At 46.8% G+C, this 19,553-nt stretch overlaps 1 protein-coding gene across 6 annotated transcripts in view; it reads left to right on the top strand.

Annotated features, from left to right (window-relative positions):
• Positions 1 to 19,553, top strand: part of FBXO10 (F-box protein 10) — an 86,345-nt gene that overhangs the window by 48,102 nt on the left and 18,690 nt on the right. For all 6 annotated transcript variants that reach the window (XM_006021457.3, XM_025201421.1, XM_025201422.1 and 3 more), the window contains 2 exons: positions 5,524 to 5,673; positions 7,847 to 7,983. In XM_006021457.3, the coding sequence (XP_006021519.2) occupies positions 5,524 to 5,673; positions 7,847 to 7,983 (287 nt within the window). The remainder of the gene's footprint in view (positions 1 to 5,523; positions 5,674 to 7,846; positions 7,984 to 19,553) is intronic.

The raw sequence follows: 19,553 nt of genomic DNA, 5'->3' as shown, positions 1-19,553 counted from the left end.
GGGAAAAGCTGCTTTCCCTTTTCTTCATGGGAACCCATCAGGTATTTGAAAATTGCTATCATGCTCTTAAGCATCTTTTCTGCAATCTGAGCATGCCTATTGCCTTTAACCCCTTATATGACTCATCTTCCAAGCTCTTTATCATTTGTTATCAGCCTCTGGACCCCCTCTAACTTTTCCATGTCCTTTTTGAAATGTGGAACCCAAAACAGCATACAGTACTCTACATGAGACCTAGCCAGTGCCAACTAGAGAGGCATTATCACGTCCCGTGTTTTGCACCTAGTGCTTCTATTGATGCATCCCAAAACCGCATCTGAGCAGCTACATCACACTGCAGACTTGCATTGAGTCTGTGATCTACCAAAGACTTCTTTGAAGTGCTGCCATCCAGCCATGTCACCCATTTGTATTTGTGTTTATGATTATTCATCCTGAGGTATAGCACCTTGCATTTGTCAGCATTAAACATCATCCTGTTAGCACCAGTCCAGCTTTCTAATCTGTCAAAGTCCTTCTGAATTGCACTCCTGTCCTCCAGTATCTTTGCAGTCCTTCTCAGTTTCGTGTCATCTGCAGACTTTTCATAGATTTCATAGACATTAGGGCTGGAAGGGACCTCGGAAGATCATCGAGTCCAGCCCCCTGCCCAAAGGGCAGGAAGTCAGCTGGGTTCATAGGATCCCAGCAAGATAAGCATCCAGTTTGCTCTTGAAGGTGTTCAATGTAAACTTGCCCAAGAAGCTCTCAATTCCAACATCCACATCATTAATAAACGTGTTGAACAGCACTGACCCAGAACAGACCCTTGTGGGACTTCACTCAAGGCCTCATGCCTTTCTGATGTGGAGCCATTAATAATTGACCTTTGCTTGTGGCTATTGAGCCAGTTGTCTATCCACCGTTAAGTAGTTTTGTCCAGCCTGCATTTCTCCAGTTTGTTTATGACTTGAGAAGGTCCTGTGGAACCTTGTCAGAAGGCTTGCTGAAATCCAGATACAGTGTTTCCTTCATCCACCTAAGTAGCTCGTTTGTCAAAGAAGGAGTTCAAGTTAGATTGACATGATTTGTTTTTCATAAATCCATCCTGGCTGCTTTTGATCAGCCGTTCCTCCTCCAGATGCTTGCAAATGGACTTCCTTATGATATGTTCCAGTAAATTCCCAGGTATTGAGGTGAGGCTAAACACTCTAGTTCTCCAGGGCCTCCTTTATGCGTTTTTAGAGGGGCACTATATTGGCAATGGTGGTGGCAGCTATGGCTTTGACTCTGATCTGGTCATGGGCTGGAGCTGGAGCTAGAGCTATGGGCCAGAGCTGTCACCACCTCAACTACTGCAGGGCCAGAGCTAAAGCTGATCGGCAGGTGCGGGGGGGGGGGACCAAGCGGGACGGTGCAGGCACCTGTGGGAGCAGGCAGCAGGGGGATGTACCAGAGGGCACAGGCAGGGGGGGGGGGGGGGGGGGGGGAGGGGAGGGGGGGGAGGGGGGGGGGGGGGGAATGTGGCAAGGTACACAAGCACTGTGAGGGAGTACAGATGACAGGGGAGACACGTGGTTGAGGGTATAAGGAGTATAGTGGGCAAGAGGTAGGGGAGCAAGGGATGGGGCTCACACTGTCTGCCCCCCTGTCACCTGTCCACTTGTTGCTGTTTGCCTCTCTGCCTTTGCTTTCCCTGCTGCAGCAGTGGGGCAGGTGAAATGAAACAATCCAACAATAATTAGCTCTATACATGGCAAATTAGCACAACATAATTTTTCCATGTATAGAATCTCATTAGCGGGGGCTAGCCTTAAATTCAAAGTTGTCTTAGATTTGGGAAAATATAACATTTCCCAGGGCTACTAGCTTTGGGTTAGGAGCCTGCTCTCTCCACTGAGAACAGATATTTGACATTACTCAAGGTGCTAATATCCTACTGAAGGCCAAGGTGTTGTTGCCAGGTTTTAAAATTTCATGGTATTTGATGATTGTTTTTTTGTTTTGTTTTTTTCTCATACAGCTCCAGCTCCTGGAATCATGTGATTATAAGACTCCATTTTCTTTTTCTTTTTAAAATATATTTTTAGCCATCATGGTGACAGAAGGAAGCTTAAAAATTTGACTGCCTAAAGGCTTAGAAGGCTGAGAAAAAAGACTTAGATATATCCTATTCAAACCAGTCTCATGATTTTTGAACACCTGGGTTTGCGTACTGCCAATGGGTAGGAAGGACTTGGTCCCCTTTACAAATCGCAGCTGCAGGTTCAATGCCAGTTAAAGTTTTTCAAGAAGTATCTTGCTTGGTTATTCAATTTAGACAATAACTTCCCTATTATTGGTCCTTCCTTTTTGTTCTCTTTTAAAATATCAACATTGAAGATATCAGTCTTTAGCATGTTTATAAGAAAATTATGGATATTCAGCTTCTGGTACATTTCAAGTTGGCACAGCCCTTTTAAAGAAATCTTTGAAAGACCACCTATGCTCTTGGAATGGAGAGATGGCTTTCTAGTTACTAATGCCAGTAAGATGCTAAGGGTAACGTTTGTAGGACCTTTGAAAATTTCTTCAGCCAACTCTTTCCATACCTGCTCTCCTAGGCCTGATCTGTATTATGCAGTTTTGCTGGCAGAACTCTGATTCCAGCCTTCAAAATTTGTGAGTGCCTCCTCCCAGTTCCCTTGTGGCAGCAGAAGCCCTTTGATCTGCTGACAGACCAACAGCATCTTTCTGACTGCTAGCTTCTGCCACCACTTGACAGCCAGCAGAAGGTGTGTGCAGACGCTTTTGTTTCTGCTAACTTCTGTGGCCCTTGCTGGTGTGTATACATGCTCTCATGGCTTCCCTATAAACAGACCTTCTGGCATTAGAAGCAGCCTAGCACAGACTAACCCAAGTCATTGATTGAATGAAAGGATGTTGGGTGAGATGCTGCCCAAGAATGTAGTGAAGCTGCCTATGACCCAAAAGGCTCATCATTGCTCATCAACAGGCTTTGGAAAAACAAATTCTCAGCTGGTTAAGCAAGGGATGGTGTAAGAGGGCAGCAGTGTTGTACCACTGGAAGGATGGGATATAAACCCTACAGAGGCTGTGCAGCCAGTCTAGAATTCTTCTGTGTCCTCAATCTATGTTTAGGTCCTGCTCCTCCTCTATTTGGGTGGGCCTTATATGTATGTACAGCACTGCTGCAGCAGCTGCCACTAGGCTGTCAAGAGGGACTCATTTGGAAGCCCCTAGCTCAGGGGTGGGCAAAATGCAGCCCAGGGGCCCCTAAAACCTGTGGGGCCCCTAAAAAATTTAGAAAAATTAATATTTATCTGCCCCTGGCTGCCTATCACGCAGCCCTTGATGGCTTGCCAAAACTCAGTAAGTGGCCCTCCGCCCAAAATAATTGCCCACCCCTGCTAGCTGCTACTGATGAGCCACTATTCCTATTGACTTCAGTGGGGAGACTGGTGCTGTAACTTTCTGGCTCGATCATCATTGTCACCGTGCCTGTTACTCAGTCCTGTAACTTGGGTATGGACCTTTCTCCAGAGCCTCATATCTAGTCAATATCTATATTTTGCAGGTTTGGGACACCTCTCAGACAGGGTCTCTCTGCTCTGGCCTACAGCTGGGATTCTTTTCCTGGCTTTTGTCATCTTCCTCATGATCAGAGATCTGGGTTTTCTGTTTCCCACGGGAAAACAGAGGAAACCATGGATTTTCCCCTTTATAGGAGGAAAACACAGATTTCTCATTTTACCAAAGAAACCTGTGGGTTTTGCAGTCTTGCAAAGAGCTCTCTGCAGGCGGGCAGAGGTCCAGCCTGCAGGCGGCTGGGAGGCAGTGGGAAGAGGGCAGTCAGGCAGGGGACGCACATGGCCCCAGGCAGCTTGGAGAGCAGCTCCTGCAGGTAAGGAGGCGGTGTGGGATTGAGACCCCCATAGGGAGGGAGGGAGAGAGTTGGGTAGGGCTGGGGCTGTTGCCTCGTTGGGTGGTGCATGTGGCTTGGGGCCTGGGGCCACAATGCATGGCCGTAGGGCCTCAGTGGGGAGTGGGACAGGGACATGGGTGGTTTGTCCGGGGTGGTGGGGTGGAGGGGCTGGCTCCTTGCTGCGCACTCCCTGGGACAGGGGGGACCTATACCTCACCTCCCAGATTTGTGTGCAAGGCTGGGTGAGGGTGAGCTGCCTGCTGTGGGCTTGGGTTCCTGCCTTGCTGCCCTCCCTCGGTTCCTCCTCAGCCCAGTGGGTGTGATTCGGCACTGCAGGGCACAGCGGGGCTGTGCAGAGAATCTAATTGCGGCTGCGAGCACCACACTGCTGTGGCGAGGCATCCCCTGTGCATACGGCAGCAGCAGGTGTGGCAGCACAGGGTTGTACCTCGCCAGGGCAACATGAAGCTCGCAGCAGCAAGCAGCTTCCCCGCATGGCCCCCGCATGGCCCCACTGAGCCATGCAGTGCTGGGTCGCACCCACTGGAGGCTCTGGGGGAGAGCAGCAGGGTGGGAGCTTGAGCCCACAGCAGGCAGCCTGCACCCGCCCCCACCCTGCACACAGATCTGGCCTGGGGGACACAGGTCTGACCCCATAGCCCTGGCAGCTGGGGGCCCCCTCCAGCGAGGGGGGCGGGGTTTGAGGGGCACCAATAGGGCTAGGGGGCAGTATGCGGGGGGGTGGGGGGAGGAGCCAGGCCCTGTCCCACTATTTATCCAGTAGGCAGCTACAAAGATTACTGTCTAAGCTCATCCCTCTGACCATATTGCCCTGTTTATCCCTCCTTTCTCTGGCTTATCACACAGAAGTTCCTTGTCTTTGTTCTCTGGGATCTATCCAAGCCTGACCTATTCTTTTCCATTTGGCATTGAAAAGTTACTTTTTGCCTCTTAGTCTGTGATGCTAGTATCCCTTGCCCACCTGTTATACTATCAACCAAGCACCTTCATGCTTTCTCCTGTGCTGCTTTTCATAGTCCTCAATAAACACCAGAAAAAGAAATCTTTTTGAGAACCCTCTGTAAAACCCTGGGCATAGTGTGATGCCTGGAAAAAGACTACAGGCCAGTCCCTGATGCACCAAGACCATGGCCAATTATGCTGACCTGTATCGCCTCATTGTTCACTGGTGTCTCCTTTCCCACAGCTTATCTGTGTCCATCAGTTGTTGTTATACTAAGATGGCAAGTCACTGGGGAAAGGCATTGTTCTCTTGTTCTGTATTTGCAAACACCAAGGACTCCAGTCCAGCATGAGGACTCATCATAGGTTACAGTTACAGATAAATGACATAGGAACTTACCGCTCACCTCTTTGAACAAAGAGACCATAGTCTGACCCTGCCTTGAAAGCAGCTCATGAATTTCCAGGCACAATGATGTAATAGATGAAGCCGATGATGATCCCCAACAATGGGCATTCCGCATGGGGGGAGGGGTGGGGGGTTCCAAGGTAGGGTATGCCAGGCAGCAGAGTGAACAAAACTAGATTTCTAATCAGATTTTTTTTCTTTCAAACCCCATAATTACAAGAAAAAATGCCTTTCCTCTCCCCTGCAGGTCATCATGCTGAAGAATGACATCCACCACTGTAAAGCCTCGGGGATATTTCTCCGCCTGTCAGCGGGAGGTCTGATTGCAGACAATAATATCCACTCTAATTGTGAGGCTGGGGTGGACATCAGGAAAGGAGCCAACCCTCTGATACTGGTATGTGCGTGTCCTTGGTTCAGCTCTGCTTGGTGCCAAACACTCCCACTACATTCCTGTCCAAATTGCACTAGAGATTTACCCTCGCTTTAGCGCAGCTTATTGTCCTCAGGGTAGCCCTTCTGGATTTATAATGAACTTAACCTCAAAATAATTTGTTTCAGAGACCTCCTGATGGCAAATCAGGTTTCATTAAACACTGAAATTACTTCTAGAGACAAATGTGCTATTGGTCTGTTTAAATGATTCCCAAATGATCACCGACCTTAGAACTGCATGATTAGGTAAGGAGCAACATGCCAGGTGTGGGAAGATGATCTTTCTAGATGTATATTAAACAAGCAGCCAAACATTTCAAATGAGTGCATCTGCGCTGAAATGATAAATTCTTGATAAACGATAAATCTGTGATGAAATGATAAATCATAGGCAGGCAATAACTTGTGTTGATTATGAAACTCTGATCAGGTTGCCTGCTCTAAACCCACCTGTCCCTCTGTGCTGGGGCTCAGTTTAACCTTTCAAGTTTCCATGGAGCCACCACTAAAAAAAAGCAACTTAGCAGCCTGCCACACAATAAAGTATCCCACAAATACAAACTTTCCTACCTAAGACTGCAGCTGCTCTAGTCCCAGGACAGGCAATATGTTGTTGTGTTGTTATATCCTGTTATTACAGTAGTGCTCAAAGAATTAACTCAAGAGATGGGATCTCAGTAGACTTGGAGGTGTACAAACCAAGATCATATAGTTACAGCCTAAATGAAACTCTCCCAGGTGACCCTGGCCCACATTGCAGGTTGGGAAATAGCCTTGTACCAGTTTCAAGCCCAATTATTTGCAGCTGAAAGCAGGAACACTGTCCAGACAGGAAGAGCTTAGTCACCAGCAGCTCTCATGGATCTTATCCGGGGAGAGAGGAAACCTCTATTGTTCCCACTAGGAGCTGACAGGTGCCCAAGCAGTTTTGAAAATCCTTTACCCTGTCTGCCTGAGGTCCATCACAGACCTGACTCTTAATGCTTCTTGTGCTGTAACCAGTCCTTCAGTACAGAGGAGGAAGGGGAAAGAGGAGGTGGCTGGGACCAGAAGATCAGGGGCAGCCAAAGGAAACAAGGAGCTCCATGTGAGCTCATGGAAGCATGAGCAGATCAGGATGATCTGTGCAGCATTCTTAAGGCCATGGAGAAGCACAATATTACTTCAAGGCAATCAGGCAGCTAAGGGGATGCTTGGGTGGTGTTTCCTATCAGAATGATTCTGTCTTGCATTTTGCTTTATTCCAACACAGGCCTGATGTGTCCTGCGTTATTTTATGATTTTTCAGTTTGAGGAGCCCTGAACGGGTTTTATATGGAGCAAGCTGGAAGACTGATTCTGCCATATGGGCCTTTTTTGTTCTGCTTCCCCAGTTCCTCTGAGTTCTTCCTCCTGCCTCTACCACTGAGAAATTCTGGCCCTGTTCTGCTGAAGGCAGAGTGGAGCCATGATTGCCTAAATAGCAGCAACTCTGCACGCCCGGGCAGTGACAGTCCCATAGAGATATGGGAGGAGTGTAGAAGTATGCGTAGGGTCTCCTTGAACCAAACAAAATCACTTTGATTTAGCTTTGTGGGACTTGAGGGAGGGACTCCAGCCTGGGTTAGGGAATACCGAGTGGTCACCACTCTTGTTCCTATCAGGAGTGACCAGCATTCTTTTTTGTCTCTGGCTGTTGGGCAAGCTGCAGCCTGCACCCAGTTGACACTTCAAAGAGTGACTACAGGGCATAGGAGCCTACTTGTGAGTCTCAAAAAGCAGGTCATGGGTAGACATGGAGACTGAGACAGTCTCATCTCAGGCCTCCTAGGGACAGTAAGGCAGGTGCCTCTTCAGTATTGCTGTAGGAGTTCTAGAGATGGGGCTGAGATGGCAGTCATACCCTGTATCTTTCAACAGGCACTAACATCACCAGGGAAGTTGAGTTGAACACAAATGTGATCCATTAAAGGTGTTTGTGTTTTTGTAACCTCCTGGTAACTGGATTGATCGTCTGTCTCTTTCTCTTTGCCATGTCTGTGGAAGCTGTACAGCTCCAGGCTGCTGCTTACTCTTGTTGACTTGTCTGAGTGATTTCTCTCTCTCTCTCTCCTGTTTTACCTTTATTCTCCACATGTGCATACATAAAACTGCAGTGTAATAAGATACACAGTGGCCTTCGCTCAGGCATCGTTGTCCTTGGCAACGGAAAAGGCATCATCCGTAGCAATCAGATCTATGGGAATAAAGAAGCCGGCATTTATATCCTGTATAATGGAAACCCCATAGTGAGGTATGTTAGTAAGCAATGATCTCTCTCTCTCTCTCTCTCTCTCTCCCCCCTCTTCTCCCCATTTTAAATTTTCCCTCCCATCTTCTGTTTTGCATATGTGAACCTTTTTTCATGCTTTAAGGAGCAGAAGTCTGACCACCAGGTGCATGGGGACGCTTCTGTTGCTCCAGTGCCAGCATTTAATTCATTTCCAAGGGAAAAGGAACTCTATCAAGGCTGCACTATTCATCCTGTGTGCAATGGACACAGCATTTGCTGGTGGGCATAGAGTATATGATGCCCATTCTAGTTTGTCTCTGCTTTAATGTATGGACAGCAAGCAGTTTCTTTTTTGTTCTTTTGATCTGTCCTTCTGCCTTGGAGATATCATTTTAAGTATATCAGTTGCTGTCAGGATTCCTTCACACTAACAAAACTTCCCTGGGCTGAATATGTTCCTTGTCTGAGGAAGGGTTTCAGATGAATGGATGTGCCCAGCCTAGCATCCTGCATGTGCTGCCTTCTGGGGAGTGTCTCTGACACAAAAAGAACAAATTAGTTCCTTGGGGGCATTGGCAATGTGTAGGGGGTGCACGCAGGTGCACATCAACAGTCGCCCCCCCACCCCCCCAATGCTGCTGATCACCCCAAAAGTCCATCACTTGTGTCCCACAGGACCTATCTTTTCAGTTCCTTTTGGCTGTCTCTTACGCCCAGGAACATAACCATGGCAAAAGTGGGTTTTATTAGTAATGGAAGCTGGAGAGACACCATTCCTCCTCCCTTCCCTCCCTTGACAAAAGCAGTCTTTTACTCTGGGATAGGAATGTCCCTCTTCTGTGGGGCTTGTTAGTTATGTCCTTGGGGTCGCATATGTGATGCTCAGCCAGTACCTAGATCTCTCTTGTACATGGGAAGTAAGATAGATGGAGGCTGGAGGTAGTGTCTGGTCCCTTTATATCACCCAATGTGGGTGGTCCCCTCGGCAGGGGAGTGGGAAGGGTTGCTGCCCTCTCTTTGGCTAATGTGGGTCTCTCTTATCAAGAACTATATATGAGGGCAACACCCTTTCCCCCTCCCCTGGCAAAACACCCTTTCCCCCTCCCCTGGCAAAGGGACTATCCACATTGGGTGATATGAAGAGACCAGGCACTACTGTCATCATCCATCAATCCTGCTTCTCATGTAAACAGATCATAAATCATCCACATGAGCTGAAGAGACTGGCCCAGGGGCTTAAATCTGACCTTGTTGTTCTCCTTGGTCGCAAGAGGATGTGGGCCTGATACATTCCTGGGGTAGGTGGGGGATGGATCCAGATGGCATTTGGGAAAGTTAGTGGCAGCATGCATCTATAGGAGACCAGTACCTGTGACACACCAGTTCCAGCACAAGGTGCCCCCTCCACCCCTTCCTTCAGCCCTTGGGTAAAGGAGGACTGGGCACTTTTAGGTGTGGGGCTCCAATGCTGCTGGAATGAGGAGTGCAGTCCACCACATTTTAAGGCATGAAATATGTGGAGGAAACAGAGGGCTCAGAGGGTCCATCCCATCCAAATTGTATTTCTCTCTGACCAAGTCACCTTGAACCTTCATTTTCCTGAGAATAAATTGAAAGCCACCCAGCTCACCACATGAGCCCTCTTCTGAGATTTTATTGCAGTTTCACCCTGATGTCCTCAGTTAGAAATGTTCCTACCTCAGGCTGTTGTGGTGGTTGGTTGATGTCTTTGCATCTAGATATGACTGCATTTATTTTATCTGTATTTCTGTAAGACCTAAGGGCCAACTGAGCCAGCTAAGATGAGAGCCCCATTGTGCCACCCACCCACACACCCACACATGCATACTTAAGGAGTAAAGGTCCTACTTGTGAAGAGCTCCCACTGTGTATAAATGCAGAAAGAATTAAGGTTCCCATTTTATGAACCAGGAAGAGAGAAACAGATTTGTACAGAGGGATGGGCTGGGGACTTGAACTCTTGTCACTTAAATGGCAGTCTTATCTTAACTGCAAAGCCATCCTTTGTCGTGTCTCATTGATACACAAGGGCCATCATTTGTAAAGTGTTTCAAGATGAACATGGGCTGTACAAATGCAAAATGTTAGTATAGTTATCTTTGCTGAATAAGTGGCTGCAGCTCTTTTATTTGCCTTCTCTTTCATTTTAATGATGTCAAACTACCTTTTAGTGATTTGTTTTTCTTACTAAATGGAAGTGATAATACTTTACATTAATATAAGGTACTTTTCCATTGAAAGGAACCCAAATTGCATTATAGGGTATCGGTAGATAGATATAACAGTTGCATCAACCTCAAAGGATATGAGTATAAGCTGTTATAATGTACTTTGTCATGTCAGCCAGCTCCTGTAGTGATGCAAGTGTGGCAGAGCCATTGCATCTTTAACCATTTCACTCGCAGTTAGTTACAGTGATTTAGCTCACTCCTTTTTTTTAAATCAAGTAAAAGTTATGTTAGTTCATAGCTCCAAACTTTCTTTATCTGCTGCTGAAATGCAGCTGCTTCTGGGGTAGAATGAAGCAATAACTCAGTGATGTTACACAACAACTTAAGGCAGAGGCATAACTAGCTGATTTCACACTCTTGGCAAAACCCTGCCCAAGAGAGAGAGCTGAGATCTGGGCAAAACATATGGGGGTGGGGAAGTGGAAGGGGAAGGGTGTCACTTGTACCTGAGTACTGAAAGGCTCAGACAGCTGCTGGTGTAGAGCAGTCTGCCTGTCCCTGGCACCTTTTTCACCTGCACCAAATTATGCCACCGGTTTAAGGTATGAGAGAGAAGATTTTGTTTAGAATTGGAACTGCACAGAACATGTAGTAGATCAAAAGGGATTGCCCACACTAAAAATAATGCATAATTATTAGTACTTTAAGCCCAAATGCTGCAGGCCCTTATTTAAGTGACTTCTCATTAGTGCATAGTTTATGCCAAGTGCTGGATTCCAAGTGTTCTTAAAAGCCTCTTATGTCAGTGCTTAAGTATTGGTTTCAGACCACTTGTTCCAAGATCAGAGCTAGAGATGATAAATCTGAAACAGATTTGCCAGGGTCAAGAGGAGGTTTCTTTATTAAGGGATAACAAAATTGCTCCATCAGACAAGGAACAGTTTCTAAGACAGAGCTGACTTCTATATGATATATAACTAACAAGTCTGGAAAAAGACAATGGAGAGTAGATGATTCATTGTACAGCTTCCATTCTGACCTTGGTCACAATGTCAGTAGTAGCCTTCCAAAACACCATACTGATACCTTGTAATCAAGAGCTATCAAGATCAGTTGACATTGCAAAATAGGAAAGGTGGAATGAACAGGCAGGGATAATTTACTGTGGGGTTCCATTAGGGGAAGGAAATGTTTTATGTATAAGGTATCATTGTTTTCCTAATCACTGCTGATCAGCATATTTGAATGTAAAAGTATTCCCCATTTTGCCCCCACCAGTTCATCAGCACTCGTGCGAGTCCAGGCTTTGGATGCACTCCCATGATTACTAGCCCTGTCACTCTGTGCTACCCTTGCTATGCCTTAGCACACTGCACTCTCATTCATGGTTCTTGTCACCTAACTCACTAACCCAGCCCTGTCCCCATGGAGACACAGATATATCAAGAACAATCTGAGTGGTTTGGTAATTGGCTGAGGGAGATACACAAACGTATATTGCAAATCCATGGACTGCCATACTGGCTGTGTCCAAACTTCCAGATACTGAACACCCCTATCATGTGTCTAAGTACCTGCAGGTAGACATGGATAAAAGTAGACAGTGGTTTGTACGTAAAGTACCTTCTTTCCCCATTCCCTGGTAACACCTTCCCCCATTTGATGAAAGACATTTTTGCCCTCTTCTGAGGCCCACAAACCCAGATGCCCAGTGGTCCTATCAGCCATATTTTGCACCAGGGCCAGTGGGCTGAAGTTTACTGTTAAGTCCCTGGTAAGGTCTGAGCTACATTTTTGAAAAGTACACAAGTCACTTAGGAGCTGAAGTCTTATTTTCAAAGTGATTTAGGCACTTAGGGCCGTAGTTTCACTGGAAGGCTCTTAAGGGTTACATCACTTTTGAAACAAGATTTTGGTTCCTAAATCAGCTAGGCAGAGATTGTTAACTGTATTTAGGCGTAACTTAATTCAACTTTGTAAAGCCTAAACTCCATTTTCATGACTTAAGCTCCAGATTAACTGAGGCACTTTTGATAATGGGATTTAGTTCCTAAACCACTTATGATGATGCTTATCCCAGTTGGTGAACTCAGCTGCTCTTAAACGCTATGGACCTTGAAAACAGGACATAAGTGATTCAGTGCCACCAGACTGCACCACAGTCTTCACTTTTGATTCACTCATCAACAGAAAACTGTCCAAGAGGATATACCTTCTGGAACAGTCAGCATTAGATGCTAGGAGGGTAGGGGGTGGGGTTGTTTGAACACCAGAAGTGCCATTTAGACATATCTCCCAGGCATTGAGCTTTGGAACAGTGCCCCCCCATGGACCTGTGAATATATGGAGAGCACAGTGCAACAGAAGTCTATAGGATTTTAATTGTGGAGCCCTGTATTAATGTTTTTCAGCTTTCAGTATGTTCCTCACTGTGCTCCTATTGTGCTCATAGAACAATGCTGGTTTCCTCTGGCTGTCAAAATGAGCAATCCAACTAAGCATTAAGGTGTAATTGAGCACTGAAAATATGCCTTAAATTCAGGCAGTACAGTTGCAAGCAATAAAAGATCCACCTCCATTTAATGGAAAACAGCATATCAACCAGAGATAAACTACTAGGGAAATGTTTGCTTGTGGGCTGGATTTTCACACTAGGGTCAGCTCTTTAATGAATCTCTCTCTCACCTTTGTCATTAAGGCAGATCCTGTGCAATGGTTTGAAATATATTACCCCTCATGATCTGAGGAGTTTGCTGGAAATGCAGGATCTCTTTTGGGTTGTTCCAGATAGAAGAAGAAACTGATAATGGAGTCAGGTGTGTTGTTGATACAATCCTGTGTTTTAATGAACACAGGGACATTGGGCTGATGGGAACTGTCTGGGTCACTGAAGCCAGTTCCTCTCTACTGCAGGCTCCACATCACATTGTCCCTTCCACAAACTTAGCAAGTTCTGTCTTGAAAGCAGTCAGGTGTTTTGCCTTCATAATTTGGAGGCTGTTCCAAAGCTTTCCTGCTCTGGTGGTTAACAAACTTTAATTTCCAGCCTTTATTTTTTTCCTGGCTGGTTTATCCCCATTTGTCCTTGTGCCAGCTCTATCCTTTAGTTTGAGTAGCTCTTCTTCAGGCTGGGGGCATTTATAGATAACAGTCAGCCTTTGGTTTGCTAGACTAGACAAGCTCTTTCATCTCTTCTCATAAAATGGATTCTCCATCTCCTTGATCACCCTTCCAGCCTTTCTCTGCCTCTGCTGCAGCTTGAGTCTTGGACAGGGATGACTGAAATTGTCACAGTATTGCAGATCAAGTTGCCAATGCCATATACAATGACATTTATATTTCCCTCTCTCTGCTGGTAACATCTCAAGGGATACATCGTAGGATTACATTAGCCTTTTTTATGGCCTTATCACCTTGGTGGCTCATAGTCAACTTTGGGTCTGCTAATACACTTGGTGGTAGAGCCAGGTGGTAGAGAAAAACTGTGATGGGGTCACTGGGGAGGCACAGTGATTGTGGTGGCAGTAGTGGTATGAACCAGGTTGGAAGTGGCCTGCACTCAGAGCTAGCTTCTGCTAAAGGGGTGCCCTGCTCCGAAATGTTGCTGACCCCTGATCTAGAGTATTGTATGCATTTCTGGGCTCCACTTTTTAAGGACATGGAGAAATTGAAAAGGGTCCAGAGGCAGGTGATAAAAATGACTAAAGGTTGGAAGGCAAGCCATATGAGGAAAGGTTTAAAGAATTAGGCATGTTTATCTCTGGGGAAAGACAATTAAGGAGGAATGTAAAAGCAACTTTTTAAAATATTTGAGTGGCTGCATAAAGCAGAGGAAGAAAACTGTTCTTCCTTACCATAGAGAACAGGACAAGATGGCATGGGTTTAAATTGCAGTAATGTAGATTTAGATTTAGATTAGAAATCAAGAAAAAACTTCCATTGCCTTACTGTTCTAACAGAAAGGAATACACTGGCTAAGCAAATTGTAGACTCTCTCTCATTAGAGGTTTTCAAGAGAGGGCCAGATAAGCATTGGTCAGGTATCATCTGGGAGTAAAAGTCCTGATAAGATATCAAGAAAAAAGCTTATTCACTGTTAGAGCAGTGAGGCAAAGGAAGAGGCTGCCTGGAGAAGGTGTGGACTCTCCATCACTGGAGGTGTTCAAGAAGAGATTGGACAGCTATGCTCAGAGTTGATATAAGTATAGTTATGCCTGTGTTCTACTATGGGTATTTCCCATGCTTCTTTGCTTTCCTGGTTGCCTCATGGGGCTGGGAGGGAATTCCTTCCCCTTCTCCCCCCCGCCCCCCCCCCCCCCCCCCCCCCCTGACTGCTACATGCATCAGGGTTTTTATTTAAACCTTCCTTAGCAGCACTGAGTGTTGGCTGCAGTAAAAGTTTAGGATTTTTACATGTTCTTGATGAGACTTAAACCTGGAGGTTGCCCTCCACTCAGGGTCAGACCAATCACCGTATTTGGGGTGAGGAAGGAATTAGTATGGTCAGATTGGTATGGAGTGTGGGGTTTTTTTGTCTTCCTCTGTAGTGGGGGGCATGGCCCTCTTCCTGGGATCTCTTGAGTACACAATAATCTTTGCAGCAGCAGGATGTTGGCCATCGTGGTCCTCCTGCTTTACCTGTGTCAGATTAGGGTGTTATGTCTTGTGGTTGGGTCAGGGTTGACTGTGTAGTTTTGCTAAGAATTTCATAATGGATTTGTATAGGATGGTTTGGATAGGGATGGTCCTGCTTCAGGCACAGGGTTGGACTAGATGACCTATGAAGGTCCCTTCCAACCATACTTCTCTATGATTCTTGTAGGCGGTTAGACTAGATATGGTTTGAGGTCACTTCCAACCCTGTTATTTTGTGACTTCCAACTGATGAGCTCCCATGTTTCTGTAGAAGCTCATATTACTCCCCAGGGCACGACCTTGGGTTTTGTACTAATTAATTTCATCCCATTTCCCTGACTCCAGTTTTCAAGGTAATCTATTTCTATTCTTCCTCCTCTGTGCTGACAATTCCTCCTAACTTTGTGTCCTCATCAAGTTTGATTTGTACACTCCTGCCTTTTGTACCAAGCTCAATAATTAAATTATTAAACCAGGCAGGTCCTGAAACCTGTCCTGGAGGAAATCCATCAGTAGCATCCCTCTAGCCTGTCATTTCATTTCACCTTTCAGTACCATTCACTGCCATCTTCCTTTTTGACCATTTCTTCCTTATAATTCCTCTGCTAAACCACATCTTCTCCAATTCACCTAGTAGTTTCTCATGGCATCACATCAGATCCTATACTGAAGTCCAGGTAGATGAGATCTGTTGCACTTCTTTTGTCTAAGATAGTGGTGCCCAACCTCCCCTTTGCCCCCAACCCTCCTACAGGCCAGATGGGTGGTGCCAGGTCTATCTGCAGTCCAGATGGTGGGCTTGATCCAGCATGTGGGGCAGGCATAGTGGGGGCTCGGTCTGCACACACAAAATGGCCTGGCCCTAATCTGTCCATGCACAGCTGGTAAGGGAGTGGTCAGGCCCTGATCCAGCTGCATGGCAGTGGCCCTGGATGGGTATGGATCTGGCTGCACAGTGCTTAATATTTTGGCAGCAGGGTAGGACTGGCAGTATTAATTACCTGCTTCCCCAACGCCAAATTTCCTGACTCGTGGAGATCCCTGCAAGCCAGATGACGTGGCTCCACAGTCCAGATTTGGCCCGTGGGTCAGAGATTGAGCACCCCTGATCTGAAAAGTCTTTTTTTTTTATCAGAGAGAGTCTGTTCTGGTAGGGTGTCTCTTTGGTACATCCATGTTGTATTTTATCCCCTTTTTCATTCCTATCCATGCCTTTGATTTTCTTCAAAATATGTCCTAAAATCTTGCACGTTTCTTTGATCAGACTAATATGCCTGTATTAGTCCAGACCACTTTTTACCCATTTGTTAAATGTATGCACTGTGTTCTCTATTCTTCAACTAGATAGATTTGTTAACAGTACTCACTATTGGACCTGGGATTTTATGGGCCATTTCTTTCAGAATTCTTGGATGGAGAATTACCCAGGGAATCATTCCCCTTCCCAGAGTATCACATCTTTCTATCATGGATATTCTACCATTGCAAATTACAAATAGAGGTCATCAGTAAAAAGCAGCAGTGATTTTTACATGGTACTGTTGCACTTTGGAATAAAACACAGAGAAAGCTTAGTTTCTCCAAAGCATTTCAAAGTGACTGGGTGTCTAGATTAAGCTGGCATCATACAAAATGTTTCCACCAATTCAGTGAATTAGGTCAGAACAGATATTGCATTCTTGGAAAGTTAACTGAGTGGAGCAGTTCTCAGTGTGTCTGTGGGAGGAATGTAGCTCTCTTCCTTTGTTAAGTGGCAGCAGCTTTCTCAGAATAATAGCTATTTCCCAGAATTGCAGTACTTTTTAAGCACTCTTATTGTGTTTCAGGTGTGCATTAGAGAGGCTGATCCATGATGCTGCAATATTACTGTAATTTTCTCAAAACATGTAAATGAAAGCTCACTGTGAGAGTGTGCAAACCAAATGGCTTTGTTTTTTCAGTCACAACCTGAAGTGCTCTTTTTGTACCATGGCTTCCCTATGGTGTAAAACAGGGGTGTCAATCTCATCTGGCCCTGTGGGCTGGATGAGTGGTGCAGGGCTGGTCCGCAGGCGGGATCAGGCCAATGGACCCCCACCCACCCACATGCCTAATCCAGAACACGTGGCACCTGCCTGGGCTGGTCTGAGACACTGGCCTGAGCAGGTGCTGCATGCAGTGCAGCCTGGCACACGGCCCCAGCAAGCACCATGGGTGGCACATGTCACAGGCACTGAGCATAGGGCTGGTGTAGTGCAACAAGGTCTGGATTATGGGGCTGCACAGGCAACATCCAGCCTGAGGGCCATATGTTTGACACCCATGGTGTAAAAGAACCTAAATATCTTGGCTTTTCCATGTTACTTGTTGGTTGAGACCAGGCCACAAGTGGAGGTGGTTTACTACACACAGATTGGCTGTAGCTGTCAATGCTATCCCAGGTTTTGATAATCACTGATTGTGATGAAATTTAGCATATGGGGTCTAAAACAACAGTTGGTGTTGCATAAGAGATGTCAGACACTCAGTATAATACTGTAAATTTTGGTACCTATAAGTAATCCTTGTGTTAATAGAGGTAGGATCAGACTCAGAGTGATGTCACAGGTTAGCTTTAAATTGTCGTAAAGGCACTTACAACAGGAGCATTCTCCCATTAAAGGTTGTTAACCAATGCTAAGTACCCTTTAAATGTTGTAAAATGATGCCGGTCAAGCAAGGGTTCTTCAATCCATTTTACCCAGGTCGTTCCAGGGTATCGTTAGTCTACTCTGGGGAGATAAAATGCTCTATTTTCATTTCTCCAGCATCCCAAGATGCACCATCCCCAGCCCTTCCCACTCCTTTGCTCCTTGGGCAAACTTTCAATCCTGAACTCTACTCTTCCAGGGGGTGGTGCTGGCCTCAAGCCAACACCCACTCCTGCTCCCCAGGGTGTGCGATCCCAGCACACCTTGACCGCTCTGAGCACCCAGGTACAGCTCATCGGTTTGCTGCTTGCCAAGGAAGGGATTTGAATTCCCTCTGCATTCTGCTGGTTGGCTGCTGATACAAGGGGAGTGGTTAAAAATCTAATTAACTGCTAATGAGCATAGGCAATTGACATTCAGCCCTAGGCAACCATCTCCATCCTCACCTATCCTGCCTCTCCCCAGTGCTACTGGCCACTGTGCTATGACTCAGCTTCCCCTTCCCCATGGTATTCAATTGAACTGAACTGCTATTCATTTGAAATGGCACTGCCAGCACCTCTCTTACACAACCCATGCAGTGAGCCTGCTGGGTCTCAGCTCTACCCTGAAGTGATAAATAAGCTAACTCTCCCCTGACCCAATCCCAATTCAGTGAAACACATGCAAAAATTTGGTCCTTTTTATTTTAATTCTTTATTTCACTCCTTTCTTTCTACTTCTTCCTTTTTGCCTGTTTACTTCATATAGTTTTTTTTCAAGATTTTTTCCCCTTCCACTCATAGCTCCAGCTGGCTCCTGCTTGCTGCACAGTGAGGGAAGCCACAGCCCCTATGGTGGTTTCTCCACCTGCAAACTACAGGCCAACCTACCCCAGAGAAGGGATAAGTTTTGGCTCCTGTCCACATCCCGGCTCACCAGGCCGTCTAGTGCCAAGTCACAGTTGTGCAGGTCTGAGATGGCATTAAGTCTTAACCCAGGGGTAGGCAACTGTTTGGTTGGAGGTCCACTAAAGGAGTTTTGGTGAGCTGTCATGGGCTGGGCCAGCACCCTGTCCCCACCCTACCCCACCACGCTGGGTCAGCATGCTGCCCACAACAGCTCACCAAAACTCCCTAAATGGCTCTGTTCTGTGTTTGCCTGGGTGGGTAGTGGCATCCAAGACTGGGATGGGTGGACAGGACCAAGGTAAGGTTGGGATTTCTGGGTGGTGACAGTGCAGGGCTGGGGCCCAGGGCAAAGCCGTGATCTTCTCCCCACATGCCTCTGCGATGGGCACCAGTTCTGCAGGCAGGGGTGTGTGGGGAGCAGATTGCAGGGCCCCTGCACCATGCCATCACCACCCAGCAATGCCAGGGTCTCCACGGAGACTGGTCAGGAACAGCACGGGCAGGCAGGGTGTGCAGCTAGGCGGATTGGATGGGGTTGCAGGTAGGCGGGGCGCAGTGTCTGGGAGCAGGACAGGTGGGCAGATCTGGGGCCAGGGCCAGGGCCAGGGCCAGGGCCAGGACCAGAGCCAAAGCTGGGATGTGCAAATGGTAGCTCATGGTTCTGCCCTGGGCCTCAGTCCTGCGTGGTCATCACCCCATGATCCTGATCCTAGCAGGAGCCTCGCCAAGCATGCCCTGCCCATGCAGGTCTTGGGTTGGTCTTCATGGAGGCCCCACCCACTGCTCTGTCTGGGCAGGGGTGCCTGTGCAGTGGGGTTGGGTCTGGTGTGGTGGCTGCTGCAGCCAGAAGGAGATGCCACTGCCAGGAAGTGAGTCAGGCCACTGCAGTGCCCCTGCTCACCTTGTACCTGGGGTCCGTGGGACTGGCTGCATGGGCCATGGCCTGTGCTGCCCCCCATGCCTGGGCCAGGCATGTCTGAGGGACCCACCACAGGCCGGACAAAATCCCTTGGTGGGTCAGATCCAGCCTGCAGGCTATGTTTTGCCCACCCCTGCCTTAACTTGTGACTGCTCCAAAACTGTTCTTACTTTATGACAGCATAACATGCCACAGATTTAGAATGGTTTAAAGGTAACCTGTAACAGCAACCTCACACTTGGACTTCCCAATAAACTGTTAATAGCCATACCATTTTGCATTCCCC

The sequence above is a fragment of the Alligator sinensis genome, unplaced genomic scaffold, assembly GCF_000455745.1.
Source record: "Alligator sinensis unplaced genomic scaffold, ASM45574v1 scaffold434_1, whole genome shotgun sequence".
Classification (NCBI taxonomy): domain Eukaryota; kingdom Metazoa; phylum Chordata; order Crocodylia; family Alligatoridae; genus Alligator; species Alligator sinensis.
Note: the sequence above shows the minus strand (reverse complement) of the source record. Positions and strands in the feature narration are given on the sequence as shown.